Source organism: Pogonomyrmex barbatus, unplaced genomic scaffold, assembly GCF_055798465.1.
Source record: "Pogonomyrmex barbatus isolate J1 unplaced genomic scaffold, ASM5579846v1 scaffold12, whole genome shotgun sequence".
Taxonomy (NCBI): Eukaryota; Metazoa; Arthropoda; class Insecta; order Hymenoptera; family Formicidae; genus Pogonomyrmex; species Pogonomyrmex barbatus.
In genome coordinates this window covers 6,455,599-6,473,662 of record NW_028297108.1, presented here as the reverse complement: position 1 = coordinate 6,473,662, position 18,064 = coordinate 6,455,599, and the positions used below count along the sequence as shown (strand labels likewise).

General features: G+C 31.6%; 2 protein-coding genes across 4 annotated transcripts; one reads left to right on the top strand and one right to left on the bottom strand.

Moving 5' to 3' along the window:
- The first annotated feature begins 143 nt into the window (after positions 1 to 143).
- On the top strand, positions 144 to 5,634 carry LOC105430978 (uncharacterized). The gene is given in 11 exon segments (XM_025219264.2): positions 144 to 278; positions 395 to 530; positions 901 to 1,002; positions 1,605 to 1,854; positions 2,075 to 2,227; positions 2,331 to 2,466; positions 2,619 to 2,746; positions 2,846 to 3,136; positions 3,286 to 3,537; positions 3,736 to 3,821; positions 3,823 to 5,634. Coding segments are annotated over 10 exon segments (1,521 nt in total). The 5' UTR covers positions 144 to 278; positions 395 to 446; the 3' UTR covers positions 3,862 to 5,634.
- Positions 3,903 to 18,064, bottom strand: LOC105430976 (band 7 protein AGAP004871). Of its 3 annotated transcripts, none has more exons than XM_011644844.3 (10): positions 17,914 to 18,064; positions 16,489 to 16,618; positions 9,701 to 9,810; positions 9,108 to 9,180; positions 8,746 to 8,828; positions 8,404 to 8,607; positions 8,246 to 8,301; positions 7,862 to 7,940; positions 7,684 to 7,785; positions 3,903 to 7,524 (listed from the first exon to the last, which is right to left on the bottom strand). In XM_011644844.3, exons 2-10 carry the CDS (start codon positions 16,568 to 16,570, stop codon positions 7,426 to 7,428), a joined length of 888 nt encoding a protein of 295 aa, XP_011643146.1. In that variant the 5' UTR covers positions 16,571 to 16,618; positions 17,914 to 18,064; the 3' UTR covers positions 3,903 to 7,425. The 3 variants fall into 3 exon arrangements, with proteins under 3 accessions (XP_011643146.1, XP_011643148.1, XP_011643149.1); XM_011644846.3 differs by lacking the exon at positions 17,914 to 18,064 and adding an exon at positions 17,464 to 17,603; XM_011644847.3 differs by lacking the exons at positions 16,489 to 16,618; positions 17,914 to 18,064 and adding an exon at positions 12,470 to 12,777.

The following is an 18,064-nucleotide window of genomic DNA, read 5'->3' as shown; positions in this document are numbered from 1 at the left end:
ACAGAACCTTCAGTGGATCCATCGTTCTCTGTATCTCGTAAAATAATTTCAAAATATTTCCATAATCGGAATTAAAAATTTTTTTAGACAATTAAAAGGAAATTTATCCTAAAATATCAGCTGTCTTGTTAAAGTTTTCCAAGAAAAATGTTTTTGATAATTAGTGGCTAGTAGCTTACATGACAATTAAATGGCACTAAGCTTGACAAGTATATTTAATAAGACGTAAAATAATACTTTCTTTCATCAAATAGTTTCTCCGAGGAAAATTTTAATTGGTAATTAATGTTTAATGTTTATGTGATAACTAACAAAGCATAAACATACAAACATATTTAGTTTCTTAAAGTAACTAACGAGATGATATAAGATGATATAATTTAATTTATTCCAGCAAATGCGACAGGTGACTGGCCGCGAGTACCTGCAGCTGCGATTTGTCCTCGATGCACAACGTTCATCATCACTGTTGCAGTAGCACGTCGGTCTACGATTACTCATCTTATGGCATTAATGCTCTTTTTATTAGGGTACGCATATTTTTAGTATATATTTACTATAAAAGTAATAGATAGAATAAATAGAATATTTTGCCTATGACAATCTATGATTTTAAGAATTGTACTTTCCATCACACAATTCTATATTAGCTACGATTTAATGATCTATTATTATTATTATTATTATTATTATTATTATTATTATTATTATTATTATTATTATAATTATTATTATTAATCCTATATCATTTCTTTTGTCAACAGGAAATTAATAGTTTTATTCATATTAGTAAAATTATACAGATATTATTGTATCATAAATTAATCACTTCTTCAAAGTTTCTCACTTTGAGAGAATGAAAAAATATTTTGCTATCGAGTAATTTTTGCGTGTTTGCAGGTGTTGGCCATGTTGCGTGATACCATACTGCACGAATTCTTGCGACAGTGTGGATCATTATTGTCCTATCTGTCGCGCGCATCTTGGAACTTACACACCATGGTAACAAATGTCGCTCGTAGAATAATTTAGTGAGCGGCTTTCTCGTTTAAAAAAAAATCTACGTTCGCACTTCTGTGCTTTTTCTCTTTACACCATTACACTTTATCTCGCGATCGGTTAAATTGTACATGTACATAATGAGGAAATAATATATCTATGGGTGCGAAACTTTTCAAACCGTATCTCGTAGGGCAGTCACTCTTATTCAACGGCAATTATAATCGATTTAAGCGGCGAGAAAGTCAAGTATTTATCTCGATCCAGGAGACAAAGACAATACCTGTTATTCGGGAACGTCAATTAAATTTCTCGACTTTCTCTGAAATTCTTATGTGTAAGTGGATGCTTAAAACTTAGCTTAGCTGGACACTGCAGGTTGATGCATGATATATAGACCGTGTAAACAGTATTTCTGGGTATATTAGACTTGACACCTTGGACTCGTACAAGTTAGTTGACGTTCTGTCAAGTGAAATGCGCGGTTCACCTATAAAGTCGAATTGTGAAGTTTTTGAAAAAGTCTACATAATAAAAGTTTAATAAAGAAGAGTTAATTTATCTACGACATTAACGGCATTAACGGCCACCTTTTTTATCTGCAGAAACGTATTGAGAGTCTTAAGATGATCAGAGATCAATCATTGATTGCGCTTTTGATATGCTTGATTTTGCTTCACACTTACATAGATGCCTGGCACAATCGCAGCAGGCATAGAATCGCGGATAGAAGACGAATGTGGCAAATAAATGGTAATAGACCTGCTTTTACCACCTCAGGAATAATGAAACGTAAATGGGAATCGTCAGAATTTCAAAATCATAATCTCACTCAAAATATTAGAGAGAAAAGACGTGAGTGGAATATACATGTAAATATCACAGTTTAAGGAAAAAAAAAAAATTCAAAGAAAAGAGAAATTCTTTACTTTTCAACCCTAAAAGATCTCTAGAAAATATTCTCTTTTCTAAGTTTGAAAAAAATGATTTTTTTTTTTGTTGAGCTGTGATTGTGATTTAATAGCGTGTAAAGAGAAAAACATATTATGCGATTATTATGTACATGTGTATATAGTCTTCTCGCTGTTCACACTGGTCAAGTTCGAGAATAATATCTGCGGCGGATTAAACGGGGAGAACGGCACGTGCGTTGCAGCGGCGGAATGCGCGCAGCGTGGCGGTATCTCCAGCGGCATTTGCGCGAATGGCTATGGAGTTTGTTGCATAGGTAAATAAGATATCTGGAATGGAATTGAACATTCAGACATACAATGAAAATATGTTTTAATTATGTAATTTCTCAATTGGCATTTTTACTTCGTTCTTGACAGTCACAGTATCCTGCGGTGGAATGACAGCTGACAACAACACGCATTTTGTCAATCCAAATTATCCATCCACTTTTGATGGCATGAATTCGTGTCAACTGACATTGGTGAAATCGCATCCGGATGTATGCCAGTATCGGTATATATATAATATATTTATGTGTGAAAATATTTAAAAATTGTATAATTATTAATTAACTCTAAGAGTTTATAATTATTCATAATTTCTGAATTGAAAATTGTATAATGGAGATGTTGCTTGATTTAATCCTTGGTTTTTTTTTATTCTAGGTTGGACTTTGTACAATTCAATATTAGGGGTCCGGAAACAATGAATAACGTCTGCACTTATGATCAATTCATTGTTTCCGGCGGTAATCCGGTGCCAACGATATGCGGTAACAATGATGGAAATCACAGTAAGTAAAGAGAAATATGATACTTTTACATTTTTTATTTTATCGATATAATCATTTAAATGACAATTGAATTCCTTACAAGCTGAATTGTCTTTACAGTGTATATAGACACGGGTGTCGGGCAAACTAATCCGGTTACCTTGACTTTTGTTACGAATGGCAATTCTTTTCCACGATCATGGAAAGTTCGAATCTCGCAGGTACGATGTAGTACGATATATCGAGCTGAAGAGGGCTGTCTTCAGTATTTCACCGGTGTCTCTGGTCAAATAAAATCCTTCAACTACGATCCTACGGCCGGACTACAATTGTCGAATCAAGATTATAGTATATGTATCAGAATGGAAAGAAATTTTTGCGGCATTCAGTATATGGCGTGTACTGATGATGGTACAAAAGAAATATAATTTACTGGTTGTTACTATAAAAGGGATAGTCTGTGTATATAATATAGAATAAAATATAATAGCAATTCTCCAGCGATTTTTAAAATAAATTTGTTTCTCTTTGGTGTTGATTGTATGTGATTTGTTTCCCAGCTCAAGGAATAATAATGCCTACCACTTCGGGTCAACAAATAATGCGTAGCAACGCATTCACGCTGACGGGTAATACGCAAACCATGCAAATTGTGTCGATGACAGGTACATCCTGTACAACCGATTGGCTATCGATACCCTGTGCCACGAATCTAGGTCGGATAACCACGAGTCCATTGACATGCGTCGATCGATTATGCGGCGGTACTTTCAATTCAGAACCGCAAAACTTTAACGCGTCTTCTGTTATTAGTAAGTATTTCGGTCGTAATGCTATATCGTGCAAATGGAAAAAATATCGATCTTTTTTTACATCCTGATCCTTTAAAAAGGAAAACATGTATAGTTTAATAATTTTTGAAATGTTTCGGGGTTTTTTTTAATACGAATATTAAAATCTTTGTGTGAAATGATTTTTATATCCTATTTTTTTTCCAATTACTCTTTTAGGCACCGTGAAACCATTCAGATTGATATTTCACACGGATAGTACCGAGGGACCTGTTGACGTTGGAAATAGAGGCTTCTGTCTTAATTAACATGGTTCAACAACCATGTACGACGAATTTGAAATGAAGGCCATTTTATTAAGTATAATTAAAGAATTAAAACGTAAGTTTATGGAACCTTAATTTTTATTTCAAAATTTGTAACACACATATTTTTTTGTAACCATATTGACATACGAAGAATTCGCTTAAAAAGCAGTCGGTAATCTATTGTTAGTTTTACATAAATGTGCCGCCGTACAAATAAAGTATGCGTATCTTTCTCAACGCGCGCGAACATTCCTTTACATTTATATCACGCACATTCTTAAGAGATTAAAGAACAAATCAGAGACAAGAAACGCATTTTTTCAAACTTTTAGTAGATGTCTAATATACTTATATACATATCAGAATCAATGATAAAATATAATGCTCGATAAAATATTATGAATTATAAAAACAGGACGGTAAAGATTATCATCATAAAAATTATCATGTTGCTGTAATTATTTAATCGATCAGTTAATGTTTAGAGTAATAGTGATAGAATATTATAGTATTTATAGTATTCACAAACTTTTCTTTTCATCATTGATGTCTACAGATTGATAGACTGATTAACGAAGGATATGATGTAAATTAATTTTAAATCAACACTATAGATGTGTACATGCATTTATACATTTAATAAAAGCGGAAATAACCATTTCCATCTTATACTTAGAAAGCAAAAACTGTAATAATGTTTGTAAAATGACAAAACACACACACATATACATGCACGTGCACATGTATATATGTACATATATATATATATATATATATATATATATATATATATATAATGTATACACATGTAGTACGCGATATATGCAGGCTGTATTTTTTATAAAGTTTAAAAAAATTTAATGAGAAATAATATTGAAAAATATTAATTGAGATAAGGGTAATTATATTTAAAGATGTAATAATTTGTAAATAATAAATAATTAATCTTGATCACTCACCAGCTTCAATTTCCGCCTTATAACGATATAACGGTTATAATTGTGCCACTATCACTATGGTTTTAAATATGCGGAAATGGGAACTTGTGAATGTCTAATTTTTTGTGTTTTATTTAAAAATTATTATATGTTCGATTTACTCAAGTAGTCAAATAATTACATTTATCTCGATTTCTCTTATTTCTTATTAAATTCCTTTAAATGTAATGGGAGACATCCAGTATGTGTATGCAGGAGATATTCATCGGGACACGACGCTATTTTATATAATTATTCATAAAAGTGATTAAATGTTTTAAAAAATTTTTTGATATATATTTTTTTTTTAGTAAAGAGTAGAAATAGTGATGGGCATCTAAATATTAATTTTTTTCTGTTTTCATTGTTATTCAAAACCACAAATTTTGAAAAATCTTATATGTTTAAAAAATCTTTTCTTAAAAATATCTAAATATCTAAAATATATATATCTAAAATTTTTTAAAATTAAATTATTCGTATAGATAAAACAGAGTAGATTATGTTTAATATAATACATTACGAAGAAAAAAATTAAATTTTCACAAAATATTTGAAATTTTCAAGATACATTTTTGTAACATATCCCTCTTGGAGTATTCAAAATTTTTACAAAATTTTGTGTTAGACTATATGTATAAGTAAAATTATAATATTTAAAGTGATTCAAAATTTTCGTCATATATTTGAAATAATTCATTACATATTGGTCCCATCACAAAAGAAGAGTAAAAATAAGCTTTGAAATTTGTTTGAAAAAAATATAAATAAATAAAATATGTTTTTATAAAATTATCTAATATTAAATTTTAATAAATTTTATTTATTTTAATTTATTTTAATAATAAAATTTTTTAATATTAAATTATCTAATTACCTAATACCATATTTTAAATTTGTTAAATGCCTAGTCAATTCATGAGAACTGTATAACTTAATATATTAGAAATAATTCACGATTATGTCGCTTAATCATTAATAATATTATAATAATATCTCATCGTTTCACGCATCAAATTGAAACGTTCTCTTTTTTAACATTAATCTGATACTGTCCCTCGCATTTAAAGTATGTATGCGGAAGTGAACAACGATCAACTCATTTCAAGAATATTAAATGAGCTGACCTTATTCTACAATCTAACAGCCATCACAGTTATAATGAATTTTTGTTACAAGTCTTTTAAACTGACGATGATTTTTTCATCATTTTATTTGGTACAATTCAATATATTCAGCAATTCGTATTTTGCTCTTGAATAGCTAATACTAAAATGTGAAAATTAATTCCCCTGACAATAATTACGAGGATTGAAAATATTTACAACACAAATAATAAAAAAAAAATGTTTAAATCATAGGGCAAATATCCAACTAAATTTACTAAACGAAGATGTTATATTGATGCACACGTAGATCCTTAGATCCTTAGATCATTTGATTATTATTTAATTATCCTATGTGCTTTTAGCGAATACTTATCCAATTTAACTTTATATTTTATTGAATATTGAATAATACTGAACGTTTTTCGAGATCAATTACACGTAATCCGAAAATTTTATTTTTTCTTTGTAAGGTAACCGTGATAAGAATATCAAAGCGTTGGTGATTGAATAAATAATGTGTAATTATCGCTAGCAAGAGTTGCCGATGTTGGACCAAGCAATTGTTACAGGCCGTTACAGTATAAATATTGCTAGTGACCGTAAAATTAATTACATTTAACACTTAAATGCCCTTGACAATTCTACCAGTATTAGCGATAAGCGTTTAATTAGCACCATGATTAAAATATTAAATTAGCGAAGAATATATACTGAAGAGAGAGTCTTTTGTTTGTTGGAACATAATTTAGTACCGTAAGCGAAATAGGCAAATATTAAAGAATTTTTCTTGTTAATTATTAAGTAATAACAGTTTAATGTTGTCGTATATCACAAAATTGACAAGGTAGAAAAAATTACCTTTTAATATTAATTATACTAAATAAATTTTGTTTATATCGACCGATCGATTGTGTGATTAATATCATGAAATCGATCGCATTTTGTACAAGTCTGGCATTAATGGCAGTGCGAGATTTATAATGAACGGATTAATTGATTTTTAATTATTATATATTTTTCAACATTTCAGTTTTAATTATAAATTCATATTCGACGCAAGTGAAATTATTATTGTACCAAAAACAGACTGAATACAGAAATATTGACGTCGTTCAGTTATATTCTATGTACATGCTGTAAACTTACGTATGCTATCCCGTATAGCATGTAAATATATAAAATAATTCTGTAAGATTTTCCAAAAATATGTGTGTTTCAGTCTATGCCATATACAATTCTTTAAGTTGACCTGTATGACGAAATCACACACGTAATGTTACAAGTAATCACTCTACAATTACAGCCTGTTCAACTTGAAACCGTCAGAGATTGGTCGAATATTGGCAACTCTTTATCATCGAGAACACACAAGCGTGTAAATGTACATGGATAAATTGCCCAAAGGAAACATTTCTCAAGGGGCTTCTCAGGGAAATTGTTACTCTTCTTTTCAGTCGTTACATCCCGCAAAACACATACTTTCTTTCTTCTTTCTTTTTCCTCTTTCTCATGCAATTATTCTTTCGGAAAAGCTTTCATGAAATATGTCATCATATCGATCGGCAGCGGAAACACAATGGTAGAATTTTTCTCCGCTGATATCGTATTCAATGTCTAAAATTGAAAAAGTAGCGTAAAAATATGAAGATAGTGATACAGTATCACAACAGTATCATAATTATCGATAATATACTTGATCAAGAATGTATGAACAAAGACAAAAATCTACACATATAGATGTATAAAGTTGATTAAAAATAATATTTATATTACCTGTAAATAACGAAGTTGTAAAGCAGCTGGTGAATCGCCGATGACCTCCGACGCTTCCCGCAGAGCCCTACTGGCTTTCTGTTCACCTTCTGCAGCAATCACCTGAGAAGATAATTATAAAATTATAAATATTTAATGATCAGATAAAATTTATACGTTTGTTATATGAATATCTTACTTTAGCACGTGCTTCACGTGCAGCTTCAGCTTCCGCCGCCATAGCGCGTTGCAGTTGAACAGGTAGTCGTACATCCTTGCTATAAAATCATGAAAAAAATCCTAATTTATTATTATTATTGTCATTGTTGTTATGGAAACTTTTTTAAAATTTATTAAAAAGTTATTATTATTGAATATTTTATTAATGTTCACTTTTGTGCAATCTTTTTTCATCATTTTAATTTTTTCAAAATCATGACAAAGGTACTTTCCAGACCGAAATTATTGTATTCGATTACATTCAAAACAATTTAAAAAAGATTATTTTTCCTTGAATTAAATACAGGTTGTTTCATCGAACTATTATTACTGTCATTACGGGACAAGCGATTTATATGCTTACATTTCGACTCGTTCTACCTTAATTCCCCACGTATCAGTGGCTTCGTCTAGGGCAACCTAATATAAATGCAATCGTCAAAATGTCGTTAATGCATATTAATTCGTTTTTTTTTTTTCCCGAGAATAATCAGCGTAATTATATTTAAATTTCTCGTATACCTGCATGTTTCCAGAGATTGTTTCCCGTTCGCTCAATATTTCATGAAGCGGTCGCGTCCCCATGGTATTCCTCAAGGTCGTTTGAGCCAGCAGTCTCGTACTGTGATGCGCATTCTCCACATTCGCAATCGAAATGGTTGCGTTATTAACGCGATAATAAACTACCGCGTCAACGGATACCGTAACGCTGTCCTTTGTCAAGACCTAATGCGCACAGATGAATGGATAAGGAATGAATTTCTGTATTGATTATGTTATATTTAATCCCTTAAGAATATGCATCAACGGACGTTTAACATTTAATTGATGAGATCATTGTAATAAGGATGATAGTAGTATTACCTCTTGCGGTGGAACATCGTACGTTCGCGTTCGCAGATCAACACGTGCGTAGTTGTCCACGCATGGCAGGATAAAAAAGATTCCTATAAGCACGAATCCAATTAGTTCGCTTCGTTAACTTAACTTATCGTGCATAAAATGTGAAGTGTTGCATAATGTAAAAAAATCGTCGTTAAAAAAAAATGTCGTTATATCGCCAATGAAATTATTTAGCTTTGTGCTCTGCCTTTAATTCTGATATAACGGATACGAGATATATGGAATTATTATTATATTAATAATTATAAAAGGTAATGCATTATTTTAAGCAGATCATTCTGTCCGAATTAAATTTAGACATTAACATGATGACATTTTCTTACCGGGACCCTTGGCACCGCCTGATAAAAGACGCCCCAGTCGAAATATGACAGCTCTCTCATATTCCTGTACAACCTGCAAGTTCAAAAACAAAAAATACATCTTATCGTCAGAGTTTTATTTTAAAGTTAAGTTTGATTTTAAATAAATAGAATCTATTCGAATTGACTAAATTAAAAGAGGGTCGTCAGAGAGAATCGATAACTAGCGCTAAGGTATAAATTAATGCTCATTTTATTGCGAAATTGATAAGAGAGATCATCGATACGGCGACTATTAATGGAATAGCCTATTAATGAAAGCGTTCGTTGTATGATAGCTGCTCGTTGATACGTATCTCACTCAATGACCCGAGATAATAATAAAATTATAGCGAAAACAAGAGTGTACAGAGACAAAGGCGAGACGCGTTATTATGCACAAACTTCATGTAACTATAGTTACGTTAAAATAACATTGCTCGTTAAAGATGGAAAATTAAAATGCCTTCTTCTACTAATTGCCAGTGAAGAAATAGCGAGAAATTTATCAGCGAACATAATATTTCGAAGAATCTTTTTGAAAAAGATTTTTTTTCTTTTTTCCGAAAAAATACCTTAAAGCAGACAAAGAGGGAGAATGGCATCGTCAATATTACGACAATCCACGATAGTACGACCAGGATGGTTCCGCATGTCGTTGAGTCTCCTTGTGTACTGTCATCAGCTGCAACACGATAACAATTAATTTTCAAAATAATATGTAAACGTATGTGAAATGAGATTTATTTTCAAATCGTATTAAATTTACGTTTAAAATATTTAATTACATCTCGAAGAATCTTAATTAACTTTAATGGCCTAAGTTTCAATTACATTCGTCACAATAGTTGGGCAAAAGTTGAATAGGATCAAATGGCAAACAGTATCACGTGACAAGCGTCCTAAAAAGATGCTTTCAAACAGCGATATTGTCAACACAATTACATATCATTGTCGACTATCGTAATTGTCCGTGACCGCGTCGCTATTATCTAGTTTTTGAAGTTATCTGATAATGTCTAGCGAACACTTCTAACTCTGACCTAACTTCCATTCTCGTCAAATAATTTAGATGTTTGCTCCTTGTCTCAAGTTCACAGTTGACGACTGTAAAGATAAGAACTTGACAGTTACTAAATTATGTAAAATGATGCAAGCAAAATCTCTCAATTTCTCTCAATTTTTGAATCAGTTCTCTCAAGTTTTGAATTAAAATTAAAATTAGAATATATTGAATTTAAATAAAATAAATAAAATATCTAAAATTAGGTAGACAAATAGAAGTTGAGATTGGCAGCTTCAATTTTAATTTTGTCAATAATTTAACGATTTGTCATGGAAAATCATCTTTAGCGTTTAAAATATTGAAAATCATTGTCATTACTCATATAATGTCAAAGTTACTGAAATCTTTCTTCGGTGTTTCTTAGAAAATTTAAATGCAATTCTCAGAAAATTATTGCATTGTCAGTGATTCATTCATCTGTGATATAAAAATACTTGTTCAAATGTTTTCGAATAACATTAATGTCTGTCGTTAAACAGAATGAAAAATTACATTACAAGAAAATATGACCTATATATGTTTCATCCCCGTGCTGTCATTGTCCCTGTTGTCATAGAAATAAAAAAAGTACATCATACAGTATTCATTTATCCAACTAATCAATATACATTACTCTTATAGACAATATTTATTTATCCGATATTAATCGCATAGGATAATAATAAAATCTATGATATTATCATGGGGTAATTATTGACCAAGCTTATTATATTTCTATTCGTATTTCCATAAGGTTCAACATGATGTATTGAATTGTACAAGTGTGTTCAAAACATACATGGTTTATCACAAAAGATTCTATTAAGATATGTTGTTGATGAAATATATCGAAGCTTACAATGTCTCTAATCTCTTTTCTTCATTATGATAAATTAATTCAAAAGAGTACACGATTACGTTTTTCTCATCTTTTCGCAATAGCATTACAGTTACGTATATACATCAAGATTTATTTTAAATCACGAAATAATAATTATGTGCAATCGTCTTTTAGCAATTAAATACTCGCATATCATCGTGTAATTAACATCAACAAAATAATTACGCGATTATCTTTTTTTACTGCTATGAATTATATAAGTGATAATATACTGTGTTTACACGGTGACGTTAAACCGGTTTAGTAATAACTTAACTAATGATTTTTTTGTATTTAATTGGATCACAATTTTAGATTTAAAAGAATGTACCAATCTAACGCGAGTTTCATTAACTACGGTTGCTACTAAGTCGAATTAACGTCGTCGTGTAAACATAGTAATAGATTAGTTGAAAAATATTTTTATAAGATGTTTATAAATGTTTATATATGAATACATGTATGCATAGGTAGGCATGTATATACAATTGCCATTGATTCTGCCAGTGTCTTCGACTCTACAAACCGATCAATATGTATACGTCATACAACGCACGTGCATACAACCTACATTTGAAAAATCTAACCACGCTATTACGTTTTAGATAAATTAAATTTTCTGAAAGAAATTCAGATTTTCATATCTGAAATAAAATATTTATAAAGCAAAGCCGATATAATCTCGACAAGTACAAATGTTCGATGCTTATTAAAAGTAATCTCAATCTTTTGAAAAATACCAAATTTTAATCTTCCTTATTTAGAAATTGTAACGTAATTTAGAATAATAATCTTCCTTGTCGAATTTGTATGATATAAGATTATGTTTTCCCATTTTTGTCTTTCTCATTTCTATTTTCTTAATATTTGATTAAAATATACATTATTTCATTATAAATGAGAAAAACATACAGCTATGAAAATTGTTACAAAGAAAGATCTATAATTTGACGAACGTAAAATAAAGTAAACACCTCGGTAAATCGATTATCTCTGATTATCTCTTACAAAAATTTATAAAAGAACATATTCCTTTGATTCTCAAAATCTATTCTTTTATAAAATTTTTTATTTTACATGTGCTTGTCTGTTCTCTTTGTAGCGATTAGTTGTGAGTTCGATCTTTAGAGAGTAGATCTATTAGACAAAACATTTAATAAACATCAATCAAAAAGATTAGAAAGCGCGTCAAAGGGATAATTAATCAAAGAGAGAGAACAGGAACACACAGCAACAATAAACGATGTGTGAAAGAATGAAAAAAATGCACACAGAAGGTATAAAGATGGAATTGCGCAATAGCGATTATTTGGTTCACAAGTTTTACTGCCTAATGTTTACTCGATAATCTTTTCTGTATAATCTTTTCGTATCTTTAAGCCGACAGAATTTTGTCAATGTTTATTCCCAATCGCTTACCGTCCGTCATCCCCGAAGCAATCGCCGGAAAATCTTGAACCCCGATTGTTATTTTATCACTTTGCCGGACGAGATCGTTGGGACTGCAGCTCGGAGGATGATTATTTTGCGTCGAAGATAACCAAAGTGGGGTAAAGGATCGAACAGGCTGGATTCGGAGCACGTTATTCACCTCTCACACGGGTTTACCACAACTAAATCTTATTGCTAGGGCGATCTCTCTCTTTCGTTCCCTCTCCCCGTTTCTTCTTTCCCTGTCTCACACCCTTTCAGCCCAGCAACCACCGTTTCGTTCGTCCCTGTCTGTTGTCTCGGTCGAGGCAGCATGCGCGAGATGCGCACAATTCGTGCCCACCCTTCCTTCACCCTCACCCTCACTCTCACCCTCACCCTCTGCCATCCTTTCATCCCTCGCTCTCTATCTCTGCCACCCTCTCATGCAAAATCCTTCCTTCCTTCCTTCGGTTAATCATAACTCCCTCCCTCTCTCTCTCTCTCTCTCTCTCTCTCTCTCTCTCTCTCTCTCTCCCCCTCTCTTTTTCTCCCCTTCTCTCTTTTTAATTTTCCCTCGACCATCCACGTGCCGTCCCATTGTTGTTGCGAGGGTGAAACAGCACGTATTTATATTATGTTCGGATAATGACCGACACGCGCGTTTCCCGCAAAACGAGCAAACTAAATCAGAGAATCTTCAATTTTTCTTTCGACACGGACAGATATACAACCTAACTAAAGTTTCAATGAGATACGATGTCTCCTTTTCCAAGAAATGAGAAAATATTTTATTATTACGTTAAAACTTTCGACATTGCGAAAAAGTAACGTTGAGAAAATAATAATATGAGAAAATTCGAAATAGCTCAGACAATGTGAAAACGATTTTCGTTAAATATGAAATTTCTAAAAATTATAGTAAAAACTAAGATGTAATGCAATTACTTATTCTCAAATTATTAATAGACATACTTCTATTTTCCGATACGATAAAAAATCTCATATTCTTATCACACATATCTAATGACACTTATAATGTATAATTTTAATATCAAAAACCATCACTGAGGAACCCCTTGAATTTTTTTTTGTTTTAAAAACATAATCAAAAACAATTTAATTAAAATTCTATTGCCCACAAGTTACCTGAGTCATGTTATAATTTGATGCGCTATAGTGGCTAAAGCGTGATAGTGTCAAATATTTGAAAATTTTTTACAGATTTTACATTTTATAATAAACACGCTAATTTTCCCACAGTCTCTATAGTCTAGTTTTATCTAGTTTTATATAAAAATGCCACGCGTACTACATCGTCAAAATGAGTATTTCCATTCTCGATGCTTATCCTGGTTCGATAAAATTCCGCGGAAGTCGAAACAACAAAGCGAACGCTTATCGAGAAATCTATCAGGGATTTCTCGATCTATCATCTCGAACTCGATGGCGGTGACGCTATACATCGCTTCGGAGAAAACAAGATACATAGATTGCGTTCGGAGAATGCGGGTCAGCGCTGTCACGTCGTTCTATCCTTGATTTACGTCTAATGAGCCATAAAGATAGAATGACGTAAGATAGCGCGTCTCTCGAACGTCGCCTATGCGAGACACCATTCGTCGTTATTCGAATCGAGACTAATCCAGTTAGCCTCTGGATTAATTTCTGTCCCCGCTGGATATTTCATTGGATTTATTTTTGCGAAGGAAATCAACCGCGACGAGCGAGCGACGTGCGGTTATAGCGAGTCTATAGAAAGCTCTGTACAAGGTGAATGCTAATGCGTTCCAAGTTCACGTATGCTTGTTGTACATGCGGGATGCACCAGATCTAGCGAACCACTTTCTTCGGCTAATTTTAATTCTAATTTTCCTCGCAAAAAGAAAAAAATATCGAGGAAAACATTATTACGGTCATTCCGATAACTTTGACGACGCGATAGACTCGAGGATGTTTTTTTTTTCAAAAAAAGCGTACTTTAACCGCGTAAACAACGTAAAAAATTAAATATCGCAACGACACGCGACATGCGATATTAAAATTCGCATATATTAAATTAATTCAATTCGATTTATGATTCACATAATTAACAAAAATTAAATTACAGTAAATTATGATATTTTGATTGATAAAGCTAGCTAAAGCTAATAAATAATAGATAGATAAAGAAATAAGAAATAAATAAGATAAGAAATAGATAAGAAATAGATAAAGATAGAAATAGATAAGAAAGAATAAAGAATAAGATAAAGAATAGATAGATAAAAGATAGATAAAGTTAATTTTTTCCTTTTATATCTATATAATAATTAATGAATCATATTTTTATCTTATAGCTTTCTTGTATATCTTAATAGCTTTCTTGTAATCTTATATACGAATGTTATAGGATGTATGTCTGTATATAATAGAGAAATAGGAAGAAATATTAAATTTTGAAAATAAAAATTAGGAATAATAATTAAACGTATGGACACAAATAAGTATAAGATATAGTTATATATTATTACCTATGTTTGTTTACTTATGTCCATTTTTCGTTTAATCTCTATTTTTAATTTTTATTTCCAAAATTTAATATTTATTTCTCTTCCTATAATTTTTATTTCTGCTTCTTCACAGGGCCTTAGGCTAGTTTTCGTGGCGAAAAAAATGACACAGCACTCCAAAACTGGTTATCTATGAATGCGTTCCATTTCCATTTCCATTTGATGCACATGATGCATCTTTTTAACATTCAATGAATAATAAGGATAAATAATATGCATTCTGGAGCAAGGATGAAGGATTTATGCGCATCATACGAGAAACGGAATATATTTTATGCATAGATTCTTTTCATTTAAAGAGCGAGTTGACCCTATAACCGTTGTTCCACTTACTATGTTTGACCGAAGCGGCGCGATTACTGATTACCGACAACCGCAATGTGATAAAATTAGAAACGGCTTATCGTAAAAATATAAATTTCATTGTAAATTGGGTGACACAGATGTGAAAATATAGAGATCGAAATATAGAAAAGATGGAAAGATACGAACAATATGTTTAGCGTGCACCATTTCTCGCAGGCATTTTGTAAAACGGTAGCGTTGTTCTATTTTCAACAGCCTGGATTTCGTGAGAATATATAGCTATATTATTTTCGTTGGTATTCTTGGTATAATTATAGCTGGGTACAAATAAAACGTGATTTTAGTGCTATTTTCCATTTATTCTTCATCGATGTTTCCTTAAAAGGTTATTTTTATATATATATATATATATATATATATATATATATATATATATATATATATTTTTATATATTCTCATATATTTAAAAAATTTTTTTATATTATTGCTTTTAAAATGATCAGCTCGTTATTCCCCTTCTTCCCCTTTTCTTCCCTTCATTTATAGTTTGCTTTCAATAAAACTGACGATAAAATTATCGACTATCACGCAAATATATGACTTATAATGTTGAAGTTCGGCTACATATAAGGACTACTGACCTTCTTTACACTCACGAAATAATTCATTTCTTGAACTTAAGGTGAACAACGATATTATAACCTGTTAAGAACCTTCATCTGACTTCCGCCACGTACACGTTTGGAATAATCATTAGTATTAATACTTGTGTGGAGTAGAAAATAATACTTATAATAATACTTATCTCTCAATCATACTTTGCGCGATGATTTCAAGATAAAATAAAACATAAACGGAAAAATAACGAAATAATAAATATAGATCAAATGAAAGATAAAACAAATTGGAGAAAACGCAATTTTCTTTTACACGTGCGTATTTTTCATGAAAAATAAAATTAAAATTAAATTCAACAAAACACAAATAGAATAAAAAAATAAGGAAAAAAAGATAAAAGCTATGTACATTGTATATTTTTTTTTTCTGTTCGGAATTAAAATATGCCGTGTAAATTCTAGTGTAAGTTCAGTTAGCAAATCATCTTGTTAAATTTTAATTTCATTTCAGTTTCATTTACTTTCATTCATTTTTCGTTGCAGAGAACTTACATCCAATAATGCGTTTTCGAATATCATCAGGCCGGGTATTAATCTGCATTGTAGATCCATTACTGTTGCTCATGGTCGCCATAGGTATGGACAGATCAGTGGGATTAACACGAGATTCAAACCTCGCCACCTGGATAAATAAAATATTCATATTTATTAAATATTTATATTTATAATGAAACATTTATAATGAACTATATTTTACTAGTTTTCCCGTTATCGACGATTTCATATCGTTATCAGTACAGAATATGTCTTTTTATATTCACGTATAAAAGATACACGTAAATGCAGCACGCTAAATAATAAATCTTGGGAGTTTTTATTTTATGTCGATTTCTCTTGCATACATTGTGTACTTGGGAAGAATTAATTATTGCAAATATTGTTCAAGTTATTCTCTTTTTGAAATCTCTGTAATATCAATCTTGCGCTTGAAAATTGGCACAAAGATACTTGAGAATCAGGAAATTCTCTATTTTCTAAGAAAATCAAGAAAATTATCAAGGAAATTGTTTCTAAGATTGAATAGATATCCCGATAATTAGACATATTTTTCTTCTAATACGTAATGATGATGATTCATTATATGTATCATGACTCAAATACATACGTTTACTTGAATGTCTCCTATATAAAATTAATTATATTAGACATTAAATTTCTTATCACTTTTGTAGAAAGTATGCAAAATAAAAAAGACGCAATTTTTTTCTTATTCCACTAAAATATGAAATATTACAAATACATTTACAACACGTTTACTGCACGTTAGTTACTATAATTATTGAATATGAATACATTATATCCAATGTGTATTTGCAGCAACGCTGCAATGTCGCAATAAAATAGCTGTATAAAATTTAATAATTATCGCAGCAGGATATTTTCACTGTTTTTTAATATATTATTTAATATATTATTGCAATATTCCTGCGAGCGTCTTTCGTTGGAATTTTATGTGGAATTCCGTACGTATACATGGACCAGTCGATCTTCCAATCACTCGATGAGCGCACCACTGCATTTAGCACAAACAAAATAACATGTGGACGCGGAGAGACCGATGTACATCAGTGATGTACACCGCGGCTACACTACGTTGTATCGCAAACGCGGAACCCATGTGACATGACACGGAGATTAAATCACGCATCGATTCTAACACGCTCACGAACATTGGGACGCTCGGTGTCCCCCCGTTTCACGTCACCTCGGCTCGCCGGAATTGCACAGACGCAAATTTACAATGTACGAGAGGTCGTTCACTCTCGCCCATCCTCCTCCGAGAGGAGCTTTTTTTGCCGAAAAAAAAAAAAAAAAATTAAATATTTTCGTTCGTCGACCGCGGATCGGATTCGAGAGTTCGATTTTAAGGAGTGCTTGACAGCCCGTTCGGACGGACGTGCAGATTTTTTTCTTCACCTTGCTTCACTGTTGTCGGCAACGCGCAACGTGTCGAGGAGAACAGAACAGGCTGAACGGGAGCGAAATCGTCGTCACGGTGCGGCGTCGCGACGCTTTATAGAACGGTCCGGGCGCCGCCCGACGAGTGAGTAGTGCACGGGAGACTTTG

Coding starts and splice junctions, on each gene's coding strand:
- LOC105430976 (XM_011644844.3), bottom strand. CDS start 16,570: ATGGCGACCATGAGCAACAGTAATGGATCTACAATGCAGATTAATACC. Junction 8,608..8,745: donor ACGATGTTCCACCGCAAGAG/GTAATACTACTA, acceptor TGTGCGCATTAG/GTCTTGACAAAGGACAGCGT. Junction 7,941..8,245: donor AAGGTAGAACGAGTCGAAAT/GTAAGCATATAA, acceptor ATGATTTTATAG/CAAGGATGTACGACTACCTG.